The sequence below is a fragment of the Oncorhynchus mykiss genome, chromosome 10, assembly GCF_057628025.1.
Source record: "Oncorhynchus mykiss isolate SJ-2025 chromosome 10, ASM5762802v1, whole genome shotgun sequence".
Taxonomy (NCBI): Eukaryota; Metazoa; Chordata; class Actinopteri; order Salmoniformes; family Salmonidae; genus Oncorhynchus; species Oncorhynchus mykiss.
The window spans coordinates 30,280,985-30,298,239 of record NC_143031.1 but is presented as its reverse complement, the minus strand read 5'-3'; the positions used below and the strand labels follow the sequence as shown (position 1 = coordinate 30,298,239).

General features: G+C 43.4%; 1 protein-coding gene across 7 annotated transcripts in view; it reads right to left on the bottom strand.

Moving 5' to 3' along the window:
* The window catches only part of LOC110533631 (nuclear receptor corepressor 1), a 121,053-nt gene that overhangs the window by 86,467 nt on the left and 17,331 nt on the right, over positions 1-17,255 (bottom strand). For all 7 annotated transcript variants that reach the window (XM_090186320.1, XM_090186321.1, XM_090186324.1 and 4 more), the window contains exons 4-8: positions 15,743-15,962; positions 15,266-15,448; positions 14,013-14,135; positions 11,960-12,016; positions 11,760-11,812 (exon numbers count right to left, since the gene is read on the bottom strand). In XM_090186320.1, coding sequence (XP_090042446.1) covers positions 11,760-11,812; positions 11,960-12,016; positions 14,013-14,135; positions 15,266-15,448; positions 15,743-15,962 — 636 coding nt within the window. The remainder of the gene's footprint in view (positions 1-11,759; positions 11,813-11,959; positions 12,017-14,012; positions 14,136-15,265; positions 15,449-15,742; positions 15,963-17,255) is intronic.

The following is a 17,255-nucleotide window of genomic DNA, read 5'->3' as shown; positions in this document are numbered from 1 at the left end:
TTTCAGCCATGCCACAAAAGGACCAGCTGACATCATGTCAGTGATTCTTTCGTAAACGCAGGTGTGAGTGTTGACGAGGACAAGGCTGGAGATCACTATGTCATGCTGATTGAGGTGCTTGGAATCATTGTTCTTCCTCTGTCAACCATGGTTACCTGCAAGGAAACACGTGCCGCTTCACAGGCAAGGATATTGTTGCCAGTGCACATAAATCAACCACTTATCGGATCATCAAGAACTTCCAAGGAGAGCGGTTCAATTGTTGTGAAGGCTTCAGGGCGCCCAAGAAAGTCCAGCAAGCGCCAGGACCTAAAGTTGATTCAGCTGCGGGATCGGGGCACCACCAGTACAGAGCTTGCTCAGGAATGGCAGCAGGCAGGTGTGAGAGCATCTGCATGCACAGTGAGGCGAAGACTTTTGGAGAATGGCCTGGTGTCAAGAAGGGCAGCAAAGAAGCCACTTCTCTCCAGGGAAAACATCAGGGACAGACTGATATTCTGCAAAAGGTACAGGGATTGGACTGCTGAGGACTGGGCTAAAGTCATTTTCTCTGATGAATCCCCTTTCCGATTGTTTGGGGCATCCGTAAAAAAGATTGTCCGGAGAAGACAAGGTGAGCGCTACCATCAGTCCTGTGGCATGCCAACAGTAAAGCATCCTGAGACAATTCATGTGTGGGGTTGTTCCTCAGCCAAGGGAGTGGGCTCACTCACAATTCTGCCTAAGAACACAGCCATGAATAAAGAACGGTACCAACACATCCTCAGAGAGCAACTTCTCCCAACCATCCAGGAACAGTTTGGTGACAAACAATGCCTTTTCCAGCATGATGAAGCACCTTGCCATAAGGCAAAAGTGATAACTAAGTGGCTCGGGGAACAAAACATCAATATTTTGGGTCCATGGCCAGGAAACTCCCCAGACCTTAATCCCATTGAGAACTTGTGGTCAATCCTCAAGAGGCGGGTGGACAAACTAATACCCACAAATTCTGACAAACTCCAAGCATTGATTATGCAAGAATGGGCTGCTATCAGTCAGGATGTGGCCCAGAAGTTAATTGACAGCATGCCAGGGCAGATGGCAGAGGTTTTGAAAAAGAAGGGTCAAAACTGCAAATATGGACTCTTCGCATCAACGTCATGTAATTGTCAATAAAAGCCTTTGACACTTATGAAATTCTAGTAATTATACTTCCGGATTCCATAGTAATATCTGACAACAACAACAAATCTAAAGGACACTGAGGCAGCAGACTGTGAAAATTAATATTTGTGTAATTCTCAAAACTTTTGGCCACGACTGTACAGCTGATTCTCAAGATCTTGCACACTAAATGAGATGATATAGAGCCCACACTACTACACTGTCTGAGTCAAGGACTACATGCTTTCTGGTAAATTTTGATTATAATACTGGGTGGGGTGAATATATTGCATGTTACATTTTTTTGATAACTAGTAAATAGTAATCACTTCAGCTAATGTAGAAGGAAAAGCTGTGTACATTGGAAAATACTGTGCCAAATCATGTGTGAAGGCAACAAAGATGCAGAATCATCTGGCCAAGTGCATGAAGTTCCCCCAGCGCACACAACAAGCAACCTCTGACGAAAGTCCATCAACTTCTATTCGAGGTGAAAATGATGAATCAGATACCTCATCAATAGCAACAGCTCACGGTCCTCCTGAATCAGAAGTTTTTCTTGAGTCAGTGGAGGAAGGTAGTCGGAGAAAGGCTGATAAATGTCTTGCTCGAGCTGTGTTTGCAACTGGTTCACCTCTGATGCTCACAGGCAACGTGTATTGGAAGAGATTTCTGAATGTTCTTCGCCCAGCATACACACCTCCAACCAGACATGCTTTATCTACCCATTTGCTGGATGCAGAGTTCAACAGAGTTCAAGGTCGAGCAAATCATAGAGAAAGCAGACAGTAATAGAATCATCTCTGATGGGTGGTCGAATGTTTGTGGGCAAGGAATAATTAACTACATCATCTCCACCCCTCAACCAGTATTCCACAAGAACACAGACACAAGGGACAACAGACACACCAGTCTCTACTTTACAGATGAGCTGAAGGCAGTAATCAATGACCTTGGACCACAGAAGGTATTTGCACTGGTGAAAGACAACCGTGTGAACATGAAGGGTGCTTGGTCTGAAGTGGAGGAGTCCTACCCTCACATCACACCCATTGGCTGTGCTGCTCATGCATTAACTCTGATCCCCAAGGACATCATGGCACTGAAAACAATGGATACACTCCACAAGAGAGCCAAGGAAATGGTTAGGTATGTGAAGGGTCATCAAGTTATAGCAGCAATCTACCTCACCAAGCAAAGTGAGAGGAATAACAGCACCACATTGAAGCTGCCCAGCAATACCCATTGAGGTGGTGTAGTCATTATGTTTGACAGTCTCCTGGAGGGGAAGGAGTCTCTCCAAGAAATGGCCATATCACTGTCTGCCAATATGGACAGCCCCATCAAGAGGATCCTCCTGGATTATGTATTTTGGGAGAGAGTGGTAAGCAGCCTGAAACCTATAGCAGTAGCCATTGCACAGATTAAGGTAGACAATGCCATTCTGTCTGACGTTGACACTGCTTGCAGATGTAAGAGAAGAAATCCGTACTGCCCTACCCAACTCAATGTTGCGCCAAGCAGAGGAAACTGCAGTTTTGAAAGACATCAAAAAGTGAAGACTTCTGCCTGAAGCCCATACACGCCGTAGCGTACATGTTGGACCCCAAGTATGCTGGCAAGAGCATCCTATCTGGTGCAGAGATCAACCAAGACTATGGTATGATCACTGCCGTGTCTTGCCACCTTGGCTTGGATGAGGGCAAGGTTCTTGGAAGTACACTTCCAAGCAAGGGCTTTGGGAAGGAGATGCAATATGGCAGTCATGCCAACATATCTCATCAGCCACCTGGTGGAAAGGACTTTGTGGATCTGAAGCTCTATCCCCTGTTGACTCAATCATCCTCCAAATCACACCAACATCAGCCACCTCCGAGTGCAACTGGTCCTTGTGTGGGAACACACACACACACACACACACACACCAAAGCCTTTTTGAGCCTGACAACGAGCCATCCGCAACAAGGTTGGAAAGGGACAGTGAAGATGAGGCCTCAGAGTCTGATGTTCAAGAGGTGGACATTGAGGAGGTCCAGGGAGAAGACATGGAAGCCTGAGAGGAAGACAACTAAAGCTTTAGTTTAGACTATCATTTTACAGATGTACAGTGGGGCAAAAACATATTTAGTCAGCCACCAATTGTGCAAGTTCTCCCACTTAAAAAGATGAGAGGCCTGTAATTTTCATCATAGGTACACTTCAACTATGACAGACAAATGAGATTTTTTTTGCCCCACTGTATGTTGAAAATGTTTTGGGGAGATTTTATTTAAAAAAAAATGTATTTCACCTTTATTTAACCAGGTAGGTAAGTTGAGAACAAGTTCTCATTTACAATTACGACCGGGCGAAGATAAAGCAGAGCAGTTTGAAACATATAACAACACAGAGTTGTTATATGGAGTAAAACAAACATACAGTCAATAATACAGTAGAAACAAAACAATATACGATGTGAGCAAATGAGGTGAGATAAGGGAGGTAAAGGCAAAAAAATGCCATGGTGGCAAAGTAAATACACTGCTCAAAAAAATAAAGGGAACACTAAAATAACACATCCTAGATCTGAATGAATGAAATATTCTTATTAAATACTTTTTTCTTTACATAGTTGAATGTGCTGACAACAAAATCACACAACATTTGGAAATCAAATTTATCAACCCATGGAGGTCTGGATTTGAAGTCACACTCAAAATTAAAGTGGAAAAACCACACTACAGGCTGATCCAATTTTGATGTAATGTCCTTAAAACAAGTCAAAATGAGGCTCAGTAGTGTGTGGCCTCCACGTGCCTGTATGACCTCCCTACAACGCCTGGGCATGCTCCTGATGAGGTGGCGGATGGTCTCCTGAGGGATCTCCTCCCAGACCTGGACTAAAGCATCCGCCAACTCCTGGACAGTCTGTGGTGCAATGTGGCGTTGGTGGATGGAGCGAGACATGATGTCCCAGATGTGCTCAATTGGATTCAGGTCTGGGGAACGGGCAGGCCAGTCCATAGCATCAATGCCTTCCTATTGCAGGAACTTCTGACACACTCCAGCCACATGAGGTCTAGCATTGTCTTGCATTAGGAGGAACCCAGGAAGAACCCAGGGCCAACCGCACCAGCATATGGTCTCACAAGGGGTCTAAGGATCTCATCTCGGTACCTAACCGTCAAACCGGTCATGCTGGAGGATGGTGCAGGCAGCAGAAACTTCTCCACGGCGCCTCCAGACTCTGTCACGTGCTCAGTGTGAACCTGCTTTCATCTGTGAAGAGCACAGGGCGCCAGTGGCGAATTTGCCAATCTTGGTGTTCTCTGGCAAATGCCAAACGTCCTGTACGGTGTTGGGCTGTAAGCACAACCCCCACCTGTGGACGTCGGGCCCTCATACCACCCTCATGGAGTCTGTTTCTGACCGTTTGAGCAGACACATGCACATTTGTGACCTGCTAGAGGTCATTTTGTAGGGCTCTGGCAGTGCTCCTCCTGCTCCTCCTTGCACAAAGGCGGAGGTAGCGGTCCTGCTGCTGGGTTGTTGCCCTCCTACGGCCTCCTCCACATCTCCTGATGTACTGGCCTGTCTCCTGGTAGCGCCTCCATGCTCTGGACACTACGCTGACAGACACAGCAAACCTTCTTGCCACAGCTCGCATTGATGTGCCATCCTGGATGAACTGCACTACCTGAGCCACTTGTGTGGGTTGTAGACTCCGTCTCATGCTACCACTAGAGTGAAAGCACTGCCAGCATTCAAAAGTGACCAAAACATCAGCCAGGAAGCATAGGAACTGAGAAGTGGTCTGTGGTCCCCACCTGCAGAAACACTCCTTTATTGGGGGTGTCTTGCTAATTGCCTATAATTTCCACCTGTTGTCTATTTCATTTGCACAACAGCATGTGAAGTTTGTCAATCCTAAGTGGACAGTTTGATTTCACAGAAGTGTGATTGACTTGGAGTTACATTGTGTTGTTTAAGTGTTCCCTTTATTTTTTTGAGCAGTGTACAATATAGCAAGTAAAACACTGGAATGGTAGATCTGCAGTGGAAAAATGTGCAAAGTAGAAATAAAAATAATGGGGTACAAAGGAGCAAAATAAATAAATAAAATAAATACAGCAGGGAAAGAGGTAGTTGTTGGGGCTAAATTATAGGTGGGCTATGTACAGGTGCAGTAATCTGTGAGCTGCTCTGACAGCTGGTGCTTAAAGCTAGCGAGGGAGATAAGTGTTTCCAGTTTCAGAGATTTTTGTAGTTCGTTCCAGTCATTGGCAGCAGAGAACTGGAAGGAGAGGCGGCCAAAGAACGAATTGGTTTTGGGGGTGACCAGAGAGATATACCTGCTGGAGCGTGTGCTACAGGTGGGTGATGCTATGGTGACCAGCGAGCTGAGATAAGGGGGGACTTTACCTAGCAGGGTCTTGTAGATGACATCGCCGAAGTCGAGGATCAGTAGGATGGTCAGTTTTACAAGGGTATGTTTGGCAGCATGAGCTTTGTTGCGAAATAGGAAGCCAATTCTAGATTTAACTTTGGATTGGAGATGTTTGATGTGGGTCTGGAAGGAGAGTTTACAGTCTAACCAGACACCTAGGTATTTGTAGTTGTCCACATATTCTAAGTCAGAGACATCCAGAGTAGTGATGTTGGACAGGTGGGCAGGTGCAGGCAGCGATCGGTTGAAGAGCATGCATTTAGTTTTACTTGTATTTATGAGCAATTGGAGGCCACGGAAGGAGAGTTGTATGGCATTGAAGCTTGCCTGGAGGGTTGTTAACACAGTGTCCAAAGAAGGGCCAGAAGTATACAGAATGGTGTCGTCTGCGTAGAGGTGGATCAGAGACTCACCAGCAGCAAGAGCGACATCATTGATGTATACAGAGAAGAGAGTCGGTCCAAGAATTGAACCCTGTGGCACCCCCATAGAGACTGCCAGAGGTCCGGACAACAGACCCTCCGATTTGACACACTGAACTCTATCAGAGAAGTAGTTAGTGAACCAGGCGAGGCAATCATTTGAGAAACCAAGGCTGTCAAGTCTACCGATGAGGATGTGGTGATTGACAGAGTCGAAAGCCTTGGCCAGATCAATGAATACGGCTGCAAAGTAATGTTTCTTATCGATGGCGGTTAAGATATCGTTTAGGACCTTGAGCGTGGCTGAGGTGCACCCATTCACCAGCTCTGAAACCAGATTGCATAGCAGAGAAGGTATGGTGAGATTCGAAATGGTCGGTAATCTGTTTGTTGACTTGGCTTTCGAAGACCTTAGAAAGGCAGGGTAGGATTGATATAGGTCTGTAGCAGTTTGGGTCAACAGTGTCCCCCCCCCCCCCCCTTTGAAGAGGGGGGTGACCGCAGCTGCTTTCCAATCTTTGGGAATCTCAGACGACACGAAATAGGTTGAACAGGCTAGTAATAGGGGTGGCAACAATTTCGGCAGATAATTTTTAGAAAGAAAGGGTCCAGATTGTCTAGCTCGGCTGATTTGTAGGGGTCCAGATTTTGCAGCCCTTTCAGAACATCAGCTGACTGGATTTGGGAGAAGGAGAAATGGGGAAGGTTTGGGCGAGTTGCTGTGGGGGGTGCAGTGCTGTTGACCGGGGTAGGGGTAGCCAGGTGGAAAGCATGGCCAGCTGTAGAAAAATGCTTATTGAAATTCTCAATTATAGTGGATTTATCAGTGGTGACAGTGTTTCCTGTCTTCAGTGCAGTGGGCAACTGGGAGGAGGTGTTCTTATTCTCCATGGACTTTACAGTGTCCCAGAACTTTTTTGAGTTAGTGTTGCAGGAAGCAAATTTCTGCTTGAAAAAGCTAGCCTTGGCTTTTCTAACTGCCGGTGTATAATTGTTTCTAGCTTCCCTGAACAGCTGCATATCACGGGGGCTGTTCGATGCTAATGCAGAACGCCATAGGATGTTTTTGTGTTGGTTAATGGCAGTCAGGTCTGGGGAGAACCAAGAGCTATATCTGTTCCTGGTTCTACATTTCTTGAATGGGGCATGCTTATTTAAGATGCTTAGGAAGGCATTTAAAAAAAAAAAAACAGGCATCCTCTACTGACGGGATGAGATCAATATCCTTCCAGGATACCCCGGCCAGGTCTATTAGAAAGGCCTGCTCGCTGAAGTGTTTCAGGGAGCGTTTTACAGTGATGAGTGGAGGTCGTTTGACCGCTGACCCATTACGGATGCAGGCAATGATCTCTGAGATCTTGGTTGAAGACAGCAGAGGTGTATTTAGAGGGCAAGTTGGTTAGGATGATATCTATGAGGGTGCCCGTGATTACGGCTTTGGGGAGGTACCTGGTAGGTTCATTGATCATTTGTGTGAGATTGAGGGCATCAAGCTTAGATTGTAGGATGGCGGGGGTGTTAAGCATGTTCCATTTTAGGTCGCCTAGCAGCACGAACTCTGAAGATAGATCGGGGGCAATCAGTTCACATATGGTGTCCAGAGCACAGCTGGGGGCAGAGGGTGGTCTATAGCAGGCGGCAACGGTGAGAGACTTGTTTTTAGAGAGGTGGATTTTTAAAAGTAGAAATTAAAATTGTTTGGGTACAGACCTGGATAGTAGGACAGAACTCTGCAGGCTATCTTTGCAGTAGATTGCAACACCGCCCACTTTGGCAGTTCTATCTTTGTCTGAAAATGTTGTAGTTAGGGATGAACATTTCAGAATTTTTTGGTGGTCTTCCTAAGCCAGGATTCAGACACAGCTAGAACATCCGGGTTGGCAGAGTGTGCTAAAGCAGTGGATGAAACAAACCTAGGGAGGAGGCTTCAAATATTGTTGGTACTAGGGGGCAGTATTTTCATTTTTGGGAAAAAAACGTTCCCGTTTTAAACAGGATATTTTGTCAGGACAAGATGCTAGAATATGCATATAATTGACAGCTTTGGATAGAAAACACTAACGTTTCCAAAACTGTAAAGATATTGTCTGTGAGTATAACAGAACTGATGTTGCAGGCGAAAGCCTGAGAAGAATCCAATCCGGAAGTGCCCCAGGTGTTGAAAGCGCTGCGTTCCAATGAGTCCCTATTGAGCTGTGAATGTGTCATCAACGAGCTTACGCTTTCTACGTATTCCCCAAGGTGTCTACAGCATTGTGACGTAGTTTTATGCATTTATGTTGAAGAATAGCCGTAGGCAGCTACATTGCGTAAGTGGTCACATGGTGGCTCCGAGAGAGATTCTCGCGTAAAATACAGAGGTAGCCATTACTCCAATCGGTCCTACTGAAAAACGAATTGTCCCAACGGATATATTATCGAATAGATATTAGAGGATTGATAATAAACAACGTTTGTCATGTTTCTGTCGATATTATGTTGCTAATATGAAATATTTTTCGGCGTTGTCGTGATCGCAATTTCCGGGTGATTTCTCAGCCAAACGTGAAGAACAAACGGAGCTATTTCGCCTACAAAAATAATATTTTGGGAAAAAATTTACTTTGGCTATCTACCTGGGAGTCTCGTGAGTGAAAACATCCGAAGTTCAAAGGTAAACGATTTAATTTGATTGCTTTTCAGATTTTCGTGACAAGGTTGCCTGCTGCTAGCAAGGCATAATGCTATGCTAGTCTATGATAAACTTACACAAATGCTTATCTAGCTTTGGCTGTAAAGCATATTTTGAAAATCTGAGATGAAAGGATGATTAACAAAAGGCTGTGTTCCAATATATTTCACTTGTGATTTTCATGAATAGGAAGATTTTCTAGGAAGATTTATGTCCGTTGCGTTATGCTAATTAGTTCCAGGCGATGATTACGCTCCCGGTTTGAGAGTCACAAGCAGTTAACATGCATGAAACCAAGGCTATTACGGTTACAGAAGTCATCAAAAGAGAGCGCCTGGGGAATAGGAGTGGAGCTAGGCACTGCAGGGCCTGGATTCACCTCTACATCACCAGAGGAAAAGAGGAGGAGTAGGATAAGGGTACGGCTAAAAGCAATGGGGGCGATGAAATAGCTTCAAGGTATAATGTACAGACAAAGGTATGGTAGGATGTGAATACAGTGGAGGTAAGCATAGGTATTGAGTGATGATGAGAGAGATATTGTCTCTAGAAACATCATTGAAACCAAGAGATGTCATCGCATGTGTGGGTGGTGGAACTAATAGGTTGGATAAGGTATGGTGAGCAGGACTAGAGGTTCTACAGTGAAATAAGCCAATAAACACTAATCAGAACAGCAATGGACAAGGCATATTGACATTAAGGAGAGGCATGCTTAGTCGAGTTATCAAAAGGGTCCAGTGAGTAGTGAGGTTGGTTGGGGTGGAAGGATCATTGGGGATCATTCAATATTCCCTTTTGTTGTTCAGTGAAATCATTCCATGTGAAGAGTCAACTCAATTAAAGTTCAATATGTAACTAAATGTTTTTTTCTATTGGAAGGATGTAATCATTTGCAATTATGTCTACTTATGATAAGGTAAAAGGTTTATGTTCGTCTCCATATGATATGGTAAATATATCCAAAGCAAAAAACATCTATATTTAAGTGGTATGAATATTAATTTGCATATATTTCCGTTAATTCCCATATATTCCTGCTAATTCCCACCACTGAATATTCCCAAAATGCGCAACCCTACATACCATCTCTCCTTAGGACACCATCACTGAGGGGTAAGAACAGTGGTTGGGCCACCTTAAGCGCACACAAGTAAAGTCCTTGATTAAAAGGCCTCAACCATAGGCCAGTTTCTCATGGTTAGACCCAGACATCCTGGCCTTCAACCCTACCATCTACACCCCTACATTAACCTAGCTATATGTTTCCTTCACTTTACACCGACGGATCCTCTTTTTCAATCTTTCTCACTTGTGTCAATGGAGCAAACAGAGAATTCATGACCCGGCTGACAGTGCAGACAAAACTCAACCATTAATTATCAAAATAGAGTTTAAAATATTCTATATATATATATATATATATATATATATATATATATATATATATATATATATATATATATATATATATATATATATTTTTTTTCCCACACACACAGTGGGGCAAAAAGGTATTTAGTCAGCCACCAATTGTGCAAGTTCTCCCACTTAAAAAGATGAGGCCTGTAATTTTCATCATAGGTACACTTCAACTATGACAGACAAAACAAACAAAAAAATCCAGAAAATCACATTGTAGGATTTTTTATGAATTTATTGGCAAATTATGGTGGAAAATAAGTATTTGGTCACCTACAAACAAGCAAGATTTCTGGCTCTCACAGACCTGTAACTTATTCTTTAAGAGGCTCATCTGTCCTCCACTCATTACCTGTATTAATGGCACCTGTTTGAACTAGTTATCAGTATAAAAGACACCTGTCCACAACCTCAAACAGTCACACTCCAAACTCCACTATGGCCAAGACCAAAGCGCTGTCAAAGGACACCAGGAACAAAATTGTAGACCTGCACCAGGCTGGGAAGACTGAATCTGCAATAGGTAAGCAGCGTGGTTTGAAGAAATCAACTGTGGGAGCAATTATTAGGAAATGGAAGACATACAAGACCACTGATAATCTCCCTCGATCTGGGGCTCCACGCAAGAGCTCACCCCGTGGGGTCAAAATTATCACAGAGAGCTGGGACCAAAATAACAAAGCCTACCATCAGTAACACACTACGCCGCCAGGGACTCAAATCCTGCAGTGCCAGACGTGACGTGACGAGACGTGTTAAGCCAGTACATGTCCAGGCCCGTCTGAAGTTTGCTAGAGAGCATTTGGATGATCCAGAAGAAGACTGGGAGAATGTCATATGGTCAAATGAAACCAAAATATAACTTTTTGGTAAAAACTCAACTTGTCGTGTTTGAAGGACAATTAATGCTGAGTTGCATCCAAAGAACACCATACCTACTATGAAGCATGGGGGTGGAAACATCATGATTTGGGGCTGTTTTTCTGCAAAGGGACCAGGATGACTGATCCGTGTAAAGGAAAGAATGAAAAGAGGCCATGTATCGTGAGATTTTGAGTGAAAACCTCCTTCCATCAGCAAGGGCATTGAAGATGAAACGTGGCTGGGTCTTTCAGCATGACAATGATCCCAAACACACCGCCCGGGCAACGAAGGAGTGGCTTCGTAAGAAGCATTTCAAGGTCCTGGAGTGGCCTAGCCAGTCTCCAGATCTCAACCCCATAGAAAATCTTTGGAGGGAGTTGAAAGTCCGTGTTGCCCAGCAACAGCCCCAAAACATCACCGCTCTAGAGGAGATCTGCATGGAGGAATGGGCCAAAATACCAGCAACAGTGTGTGAAAACCTTGTGAAGACTTAACAGAAAACGTTTGACCTCTGTCATTGCCAACAAAGGGTATATAACAAAGTATTGAGATAAACTTTTGTTATTGACCAAATACTTATTTTCCACCATAATTTGCAAATAAATTAATTTAAAAATCCTACAATGTGATTTTCTGGATTTAAAAAAAAAATTGTCTGTCATAGTTGAAGTGTACCTATGATGACAATTACAGGCCTCTCATCTTTTTAAGTGGGAGAACTTGCACAATTGGTGGCTGACTAAATACTTTTTTGCCCCACTGTATATACATACACACCGTACATGCAAGAAACAAAGTGCATACTCACGTCTTTATGTTGTCATGGTAAACTTTTGTATCCGATGGCTGATTATAGAGGGGCTAAGAAAAAGAAATCAGTGTAAGTAATGACCATCATTAGCTACTAGTATTATAATAACTCAAATCATTGCTACCATATGCAGTTTTTCAAAGAACCTTATCTAGGAAACAATCATTCAACCATTGAAAAACCCCTCAACCACCTACCAGTTCAACCTTAGGACCAAGACCTTCGAATATCTTATGGGCCTCTTCAGCTTTTTTCTGAAATGTAATAAAATACACAATATGATGATAGTTAGTAGGTCTCAAAATAATAGAGTCCCTTCACTCAAAGTAGTAGTCCTTTGTGATTGAACACACAATGTGGCCTGCAGGCTCTGCGGTTCCGTGTGTTTAATTACAGCTGCATAGACTCTTGCCAGCATAGGACAATAACTATTTGGACACATTAATTTGCTAAAATATCTTCCCTTTCCCCCCCCACCAACTAGGTACAATTATATAAAAGAAACGCTCCAATATTTTAGAACTCCCAAGCGTCTGAACTCTAAAAATATGTATTTTTTCCCAGGCAGCACTGTGCGGCGAATCTCCCTGCCAAAAAGAGGAAAGCCAAGAGAGATTGTCGGGCCAGGTTATAAAACGAGTTTCAATAAGAAGCTCAATCAGCTGAGCGAGTGACCAAATAAATTCTCCAAAGCATGTGATCTCCATGTACTGTATTTCCAAACTAATTTACATAAGTAATAGGAATGTGTCCATCTCTGAATTCTTTTTGCATATTGTTTGCTTGTGATTTTTTGTGGTTTCTAAGCTTTTGTCCAAATGACGCATAAAGAATTGAGAAGCTACAGTTGTTTGAAAAGCAGACACACAAGACAAAGACAGAGAAAATAGTGTTCCGGTAGAGCATAATTAATAGACCTTGGCAATAGTTACAAATCACGTATCACACAAGACTGTCAACTGTAAAAAAAAAACAACCTAAAAACACATTTTTAAAAAACAACAATATTTTCATAAAAACTCTGCCCAGATACTGCTGTGGCAGATAACCAAGACCACAAAGGGAATGTTCTACGTGGCCCGTAGCTCTGCTCTCACAGTCTTGGCTGAGGAGAAGCTTTCCTGGTAAAAGGGTTAATGGCTGCCTGAAAAGGATGCAGTGCAGACACGACCAACAGTAACCTCCACACACAGTCCCTCCCTCCCTTCTCCTTCTGCTAAAAAACACAAGATACACGCAGTCGGGGGATTGCGCAGGAGCAGTTGGCACTCCCTCGCATGCTACCTGCCTCACCTGGGACCACTTTAGAGATTTTTTTCTACAGTAAAAAGACTACAGTAGCCACTAGGATGTAGACAAACAAGGCAACCATGACTGCAGATGTATAACATAGCAGTAATCCCATTTACTGTAGTCTCAAAATGATTAAACATTTATATTATGTAATAAAGTTTATTTATTTTCATTTCTATTTCAAAATGGAGCACACTGTTAGTAGCATGTATTAAATAATATGAAATAAAGTCATTCAAATAATTTGACTCACCCACATCATTATACCTGGATGCAAAAGTATCAACTCTGAAACGTATTTTTATTAATTTGGGCTAATGGCTAATAGCTTCTACCTGAGCACATGGTACGTGGTAATTGCATGCAATTCACATTTTCTGTGTAGATGGCGATAATTAGCATAACACTCTGTACTCATTCCCACTTCCCCATTTGCTCACTGAGCAGCATTGCTGCATGAGCCAGGCGGGGGAGAGCTACTATAGCGCTGCGCAATTCACGGCCATGTCGCGTACGCAGGCGGTGAACACACCTCCAGCAGCGTAATTTTTGGGGAGAGCTGGGACACTCTATCCTGTTTAATACGCACCCTTTCTCTCTCAATATGTCTCGCTCTCTGACAGAAATACACACGAGCAAAACACACACATATAATTCACACAACTCCAAAGGGACTGTCTTGAAAAAATATCCATGACACATGAACAAAAAGACTTAACGGAATCCTGGATGACATTCAAGCCTTTCTAGCCCTAGAAACTTATACACAAGCATTGTAAGATTTAAGTATTGTTATGCATTGCCCCTCCAGATTCATAACTTTTATCAAGTATGAAGTAGATAACAGTACAGCGTGGTAAAACCACCAGACACATGGAGTTGTCTGTGTAGTCACAGCTATAGTAAAGGTGGAGTGCAGCATGTGTACAGTAGCGGACGATTCCCCATTAAACCCACCCTGTTCTCGTCATAGATGATCTGGACAATGCTGCGGTGCTTGTTGTGTTCCTGTGGTATGGGGGGAGGGGTCACTGGCTTTTCTGGCTCCACTGGCTTCGCCGCTTCCTCCTCCAGTTGTTGCTAAGAGACATCAACACATTACCTCTGTCAATAAATGAATGTGCGCAGACAAACACACACAGGAAAATATTATATGGTAAACTTCCTCTCCTCCATAAATCATACAATTATAAAATTAGGCATGGGTTTCATGCTGCATATTCACGTTTTCTAAATCCACCTCGATTCAGCTAATGGTGGTGGCTGGACAGGAAGACAAGGCTCAATGTTAATCTGATTCCAGTCTCTGATATGTGAGGCTCATGCCGGATTATTCCCCACCCACTTGTTTTAGGGCATTTATTTTAAGAGCTCTGTAATGTAACTGATAATGGCTGATCTATGCACCATCTAAGACTATTGACTGATAGTTGAACTTGTAGTGTGTGTCCAATAGTTGAACTGGTGTGTCTGTGTGCGTTTACATGCTTAAGGTTAAGTAAACAACCTGGTTATAGAAAGCCGCCTGAGATTAGGGGTTCCTGGAATACCTTGAATAAATAAATCCCAGAAAATCTTGGGAAAAGCTTCAGGAAAACATAAACATTTACTTTCTCCCAAAGCCAAGCTCAGTTTACCTTCCTTTCTAATGAGTAGGGATTCCAAAAATATGTGTTTTTTTCTATCCAACTACAAACATTTTTATGAAGCAAGTTAATGCTCACTTCACCAGGTCAGGAAGAGCGATTGACATAGCAAATAATCCCACAGGCGGGGGGGGGGGGGGGGGGCAACCTGTAGCTCTGCCTGGAGATAAGTGGCCCTCCCTGAGACTACCTAGCTAACCTGTGGGGCTTAATTAAGGCCCTTTAACCATGTCTGGCTCACTTCCAACAGAGACAGGTTCATTTCCACCTCCTTGTTACTGAGACGAGGCTTTTCACTCAGTTATAATATCTTGTGAAATATTTGTATTAGTGGGCATGTATGCATGACAAAAATACATTTGTTTTAGTTCAATCAACAATTCCATCAGATGTAATTTTGATGCATTTGGTTTATGGGCACTGTTTAAATCAACTCCAATATTTATGCCATTGGCTAGAGCTCCAAGACAGGAAATCTTTTTTTATCGACACAAATCACAGAATAATTTCAACAGGTCTGGGGCAGGCTATTAAAGTGTGTCACGTAACAGTGGCCTAAACAACCTGCTTCTTCTTCAGCTTGAAGATCTGCTGCTCCACTTTAGCGATCTCTCTGTCCACACGGTCCATGCTCTGGATCAGCTCCTCCTTGGACAATCTGGAGGGCGAGCTGTCAGGCACCTCCCCCACGTGGTGCAGCCCTCCTGGAGCCTGGGACTCGGCTTTCATGCCACTGAACTGGGTCTCCTGGAACACAGACAGAGAACGTGAGTCCACTGCAGTGAACAAGGATTCAATACATTGTGCATGTTTGAGATTGACTACAATGTAGTCAGAGTCACTGACAGACTGTACAGAATCTACAACTCAACTTGTATCCCAAATAAATTATCATTATGTGATCAAAATGAGCCATGCTGCACCTCACCTTGCTGAAATCAATATCCTCAAACATATTTAAAGTCATTGAGGGTTTAATACATTGCTTTAGCCATCGTTTTCTATGTCTTTATTAGAACTAGGTAGATCGGCGACGTGCACCTTATTGACCTCCCCTACGTTGGCTCTGAGGCTGTCCTGAACCTGGTGGGACTGCAGGGGTAAAATGATTCCCCCGGGCAGGGCACCACGGGCGAAGTGGGCCTCCGAGACAGTCTCCATGCGGGGCCGCTTGGCCTCCAGAGCCTCGTGGCCGTCAGCCTGCTGCTGGGAGGTGACACTGTGGAACTGCTGCTCGTAGCCATGACGTCTCTCTGGAGGCCTGGAGGAGGAAGGTAAACATCAGATCACACACATTCCTCATGATACAGGAATAACATCTATAGTGACTACATAGTGACGACATTCTCCCAGTCTTCTTCTGGATCATCCAAATGCTCTCTAGCAAACTTCAGACGGGCCTGGACATGTACTGGCTTAAGCAGGGGGACACGTCTGGCACTGCAGGATTTAAGTCCCTGGCGGCGTAGTGTGTTACTGATGGTAGGCTTTGTTACTTTGGTCCCAGCTCTCTGCAGGTCATTCACTAGGTCCCCCCGTGTGGTTCTGGGATTTTTGCTCACCGTTCTTGTGATCATTTTGGACCCCACAGGGTGAGATCTTGCGTGGAGCCCCAGATCGAGGGAGATTATCAGTGGTCTTGTATGTCTTCCATTTCCTAATAATTGCTCCCACAGTTGATTTCTTCAAACCAAGCTGCTTACCTATTGCAGATTCAGTCTTCCCAGCCTGGTGCAGGTCTACAATTTTGTTCCTGGTGTCCTTTGATAGCTCTTTGGTCTTGGCCATAGTGGAGTTTGGTGTGTGACTGTTTGAGGTTGTGGACAGGTGTCTTTTATACTGATAACAAGTTCAAACAGGTGCCATTAATACAGGTAACGAGTGGAGGACAGAGGGGCCTCTTAAAGAAGAAGTTACAGGTCTGTGAGAGCCAGAAATCTTGCTTGTTTGTTGGTGAGCAAATACTTATTTTCCACCATAATTTGCAAATAAATTCATTAAAAAAATCCTACAATGTGATTTTCTGGATTTTTTCCCCCTCATTTTGTCTGTCATAGTTGAAGTGTACCTATGATGAAAATTACAGGCCTCTCATCTTTTTAAGTGGGAGAACTTGCACAATTGGTGGCTGACTAAATACTTTTTTGCCCCACTGTACAGTGCCTTCAGCCCCCTTGACTTATTGATACGTTACAAAATGTATTTTAAAAAAAAGTATAAATCCTTAGCAATCGACCTACACACAATACCCCATAATGATAAAGAAATAACAGGTTAAACATTTTTGCAAATGTATTAAAAATACCTTATTTACATAAGTATTCATACCCTTTGCTAGGAGACTCGAAATTGAGCTTAAATCAAATTTTATTTGTCACATGCGCCGAATACAACAGGTATTCCTTAGTGAAATGCTTACTTACAAGCCCTTAATCAACAATGTAGTTATGAAAATACCTTAAAAAAAAGGTAACAGATAAAAGTAACAAATAATTAAAGCGCAGCAGTAAATAACAATAGTGAGGCTATATACAGGGGGATACTGGTACAGAGT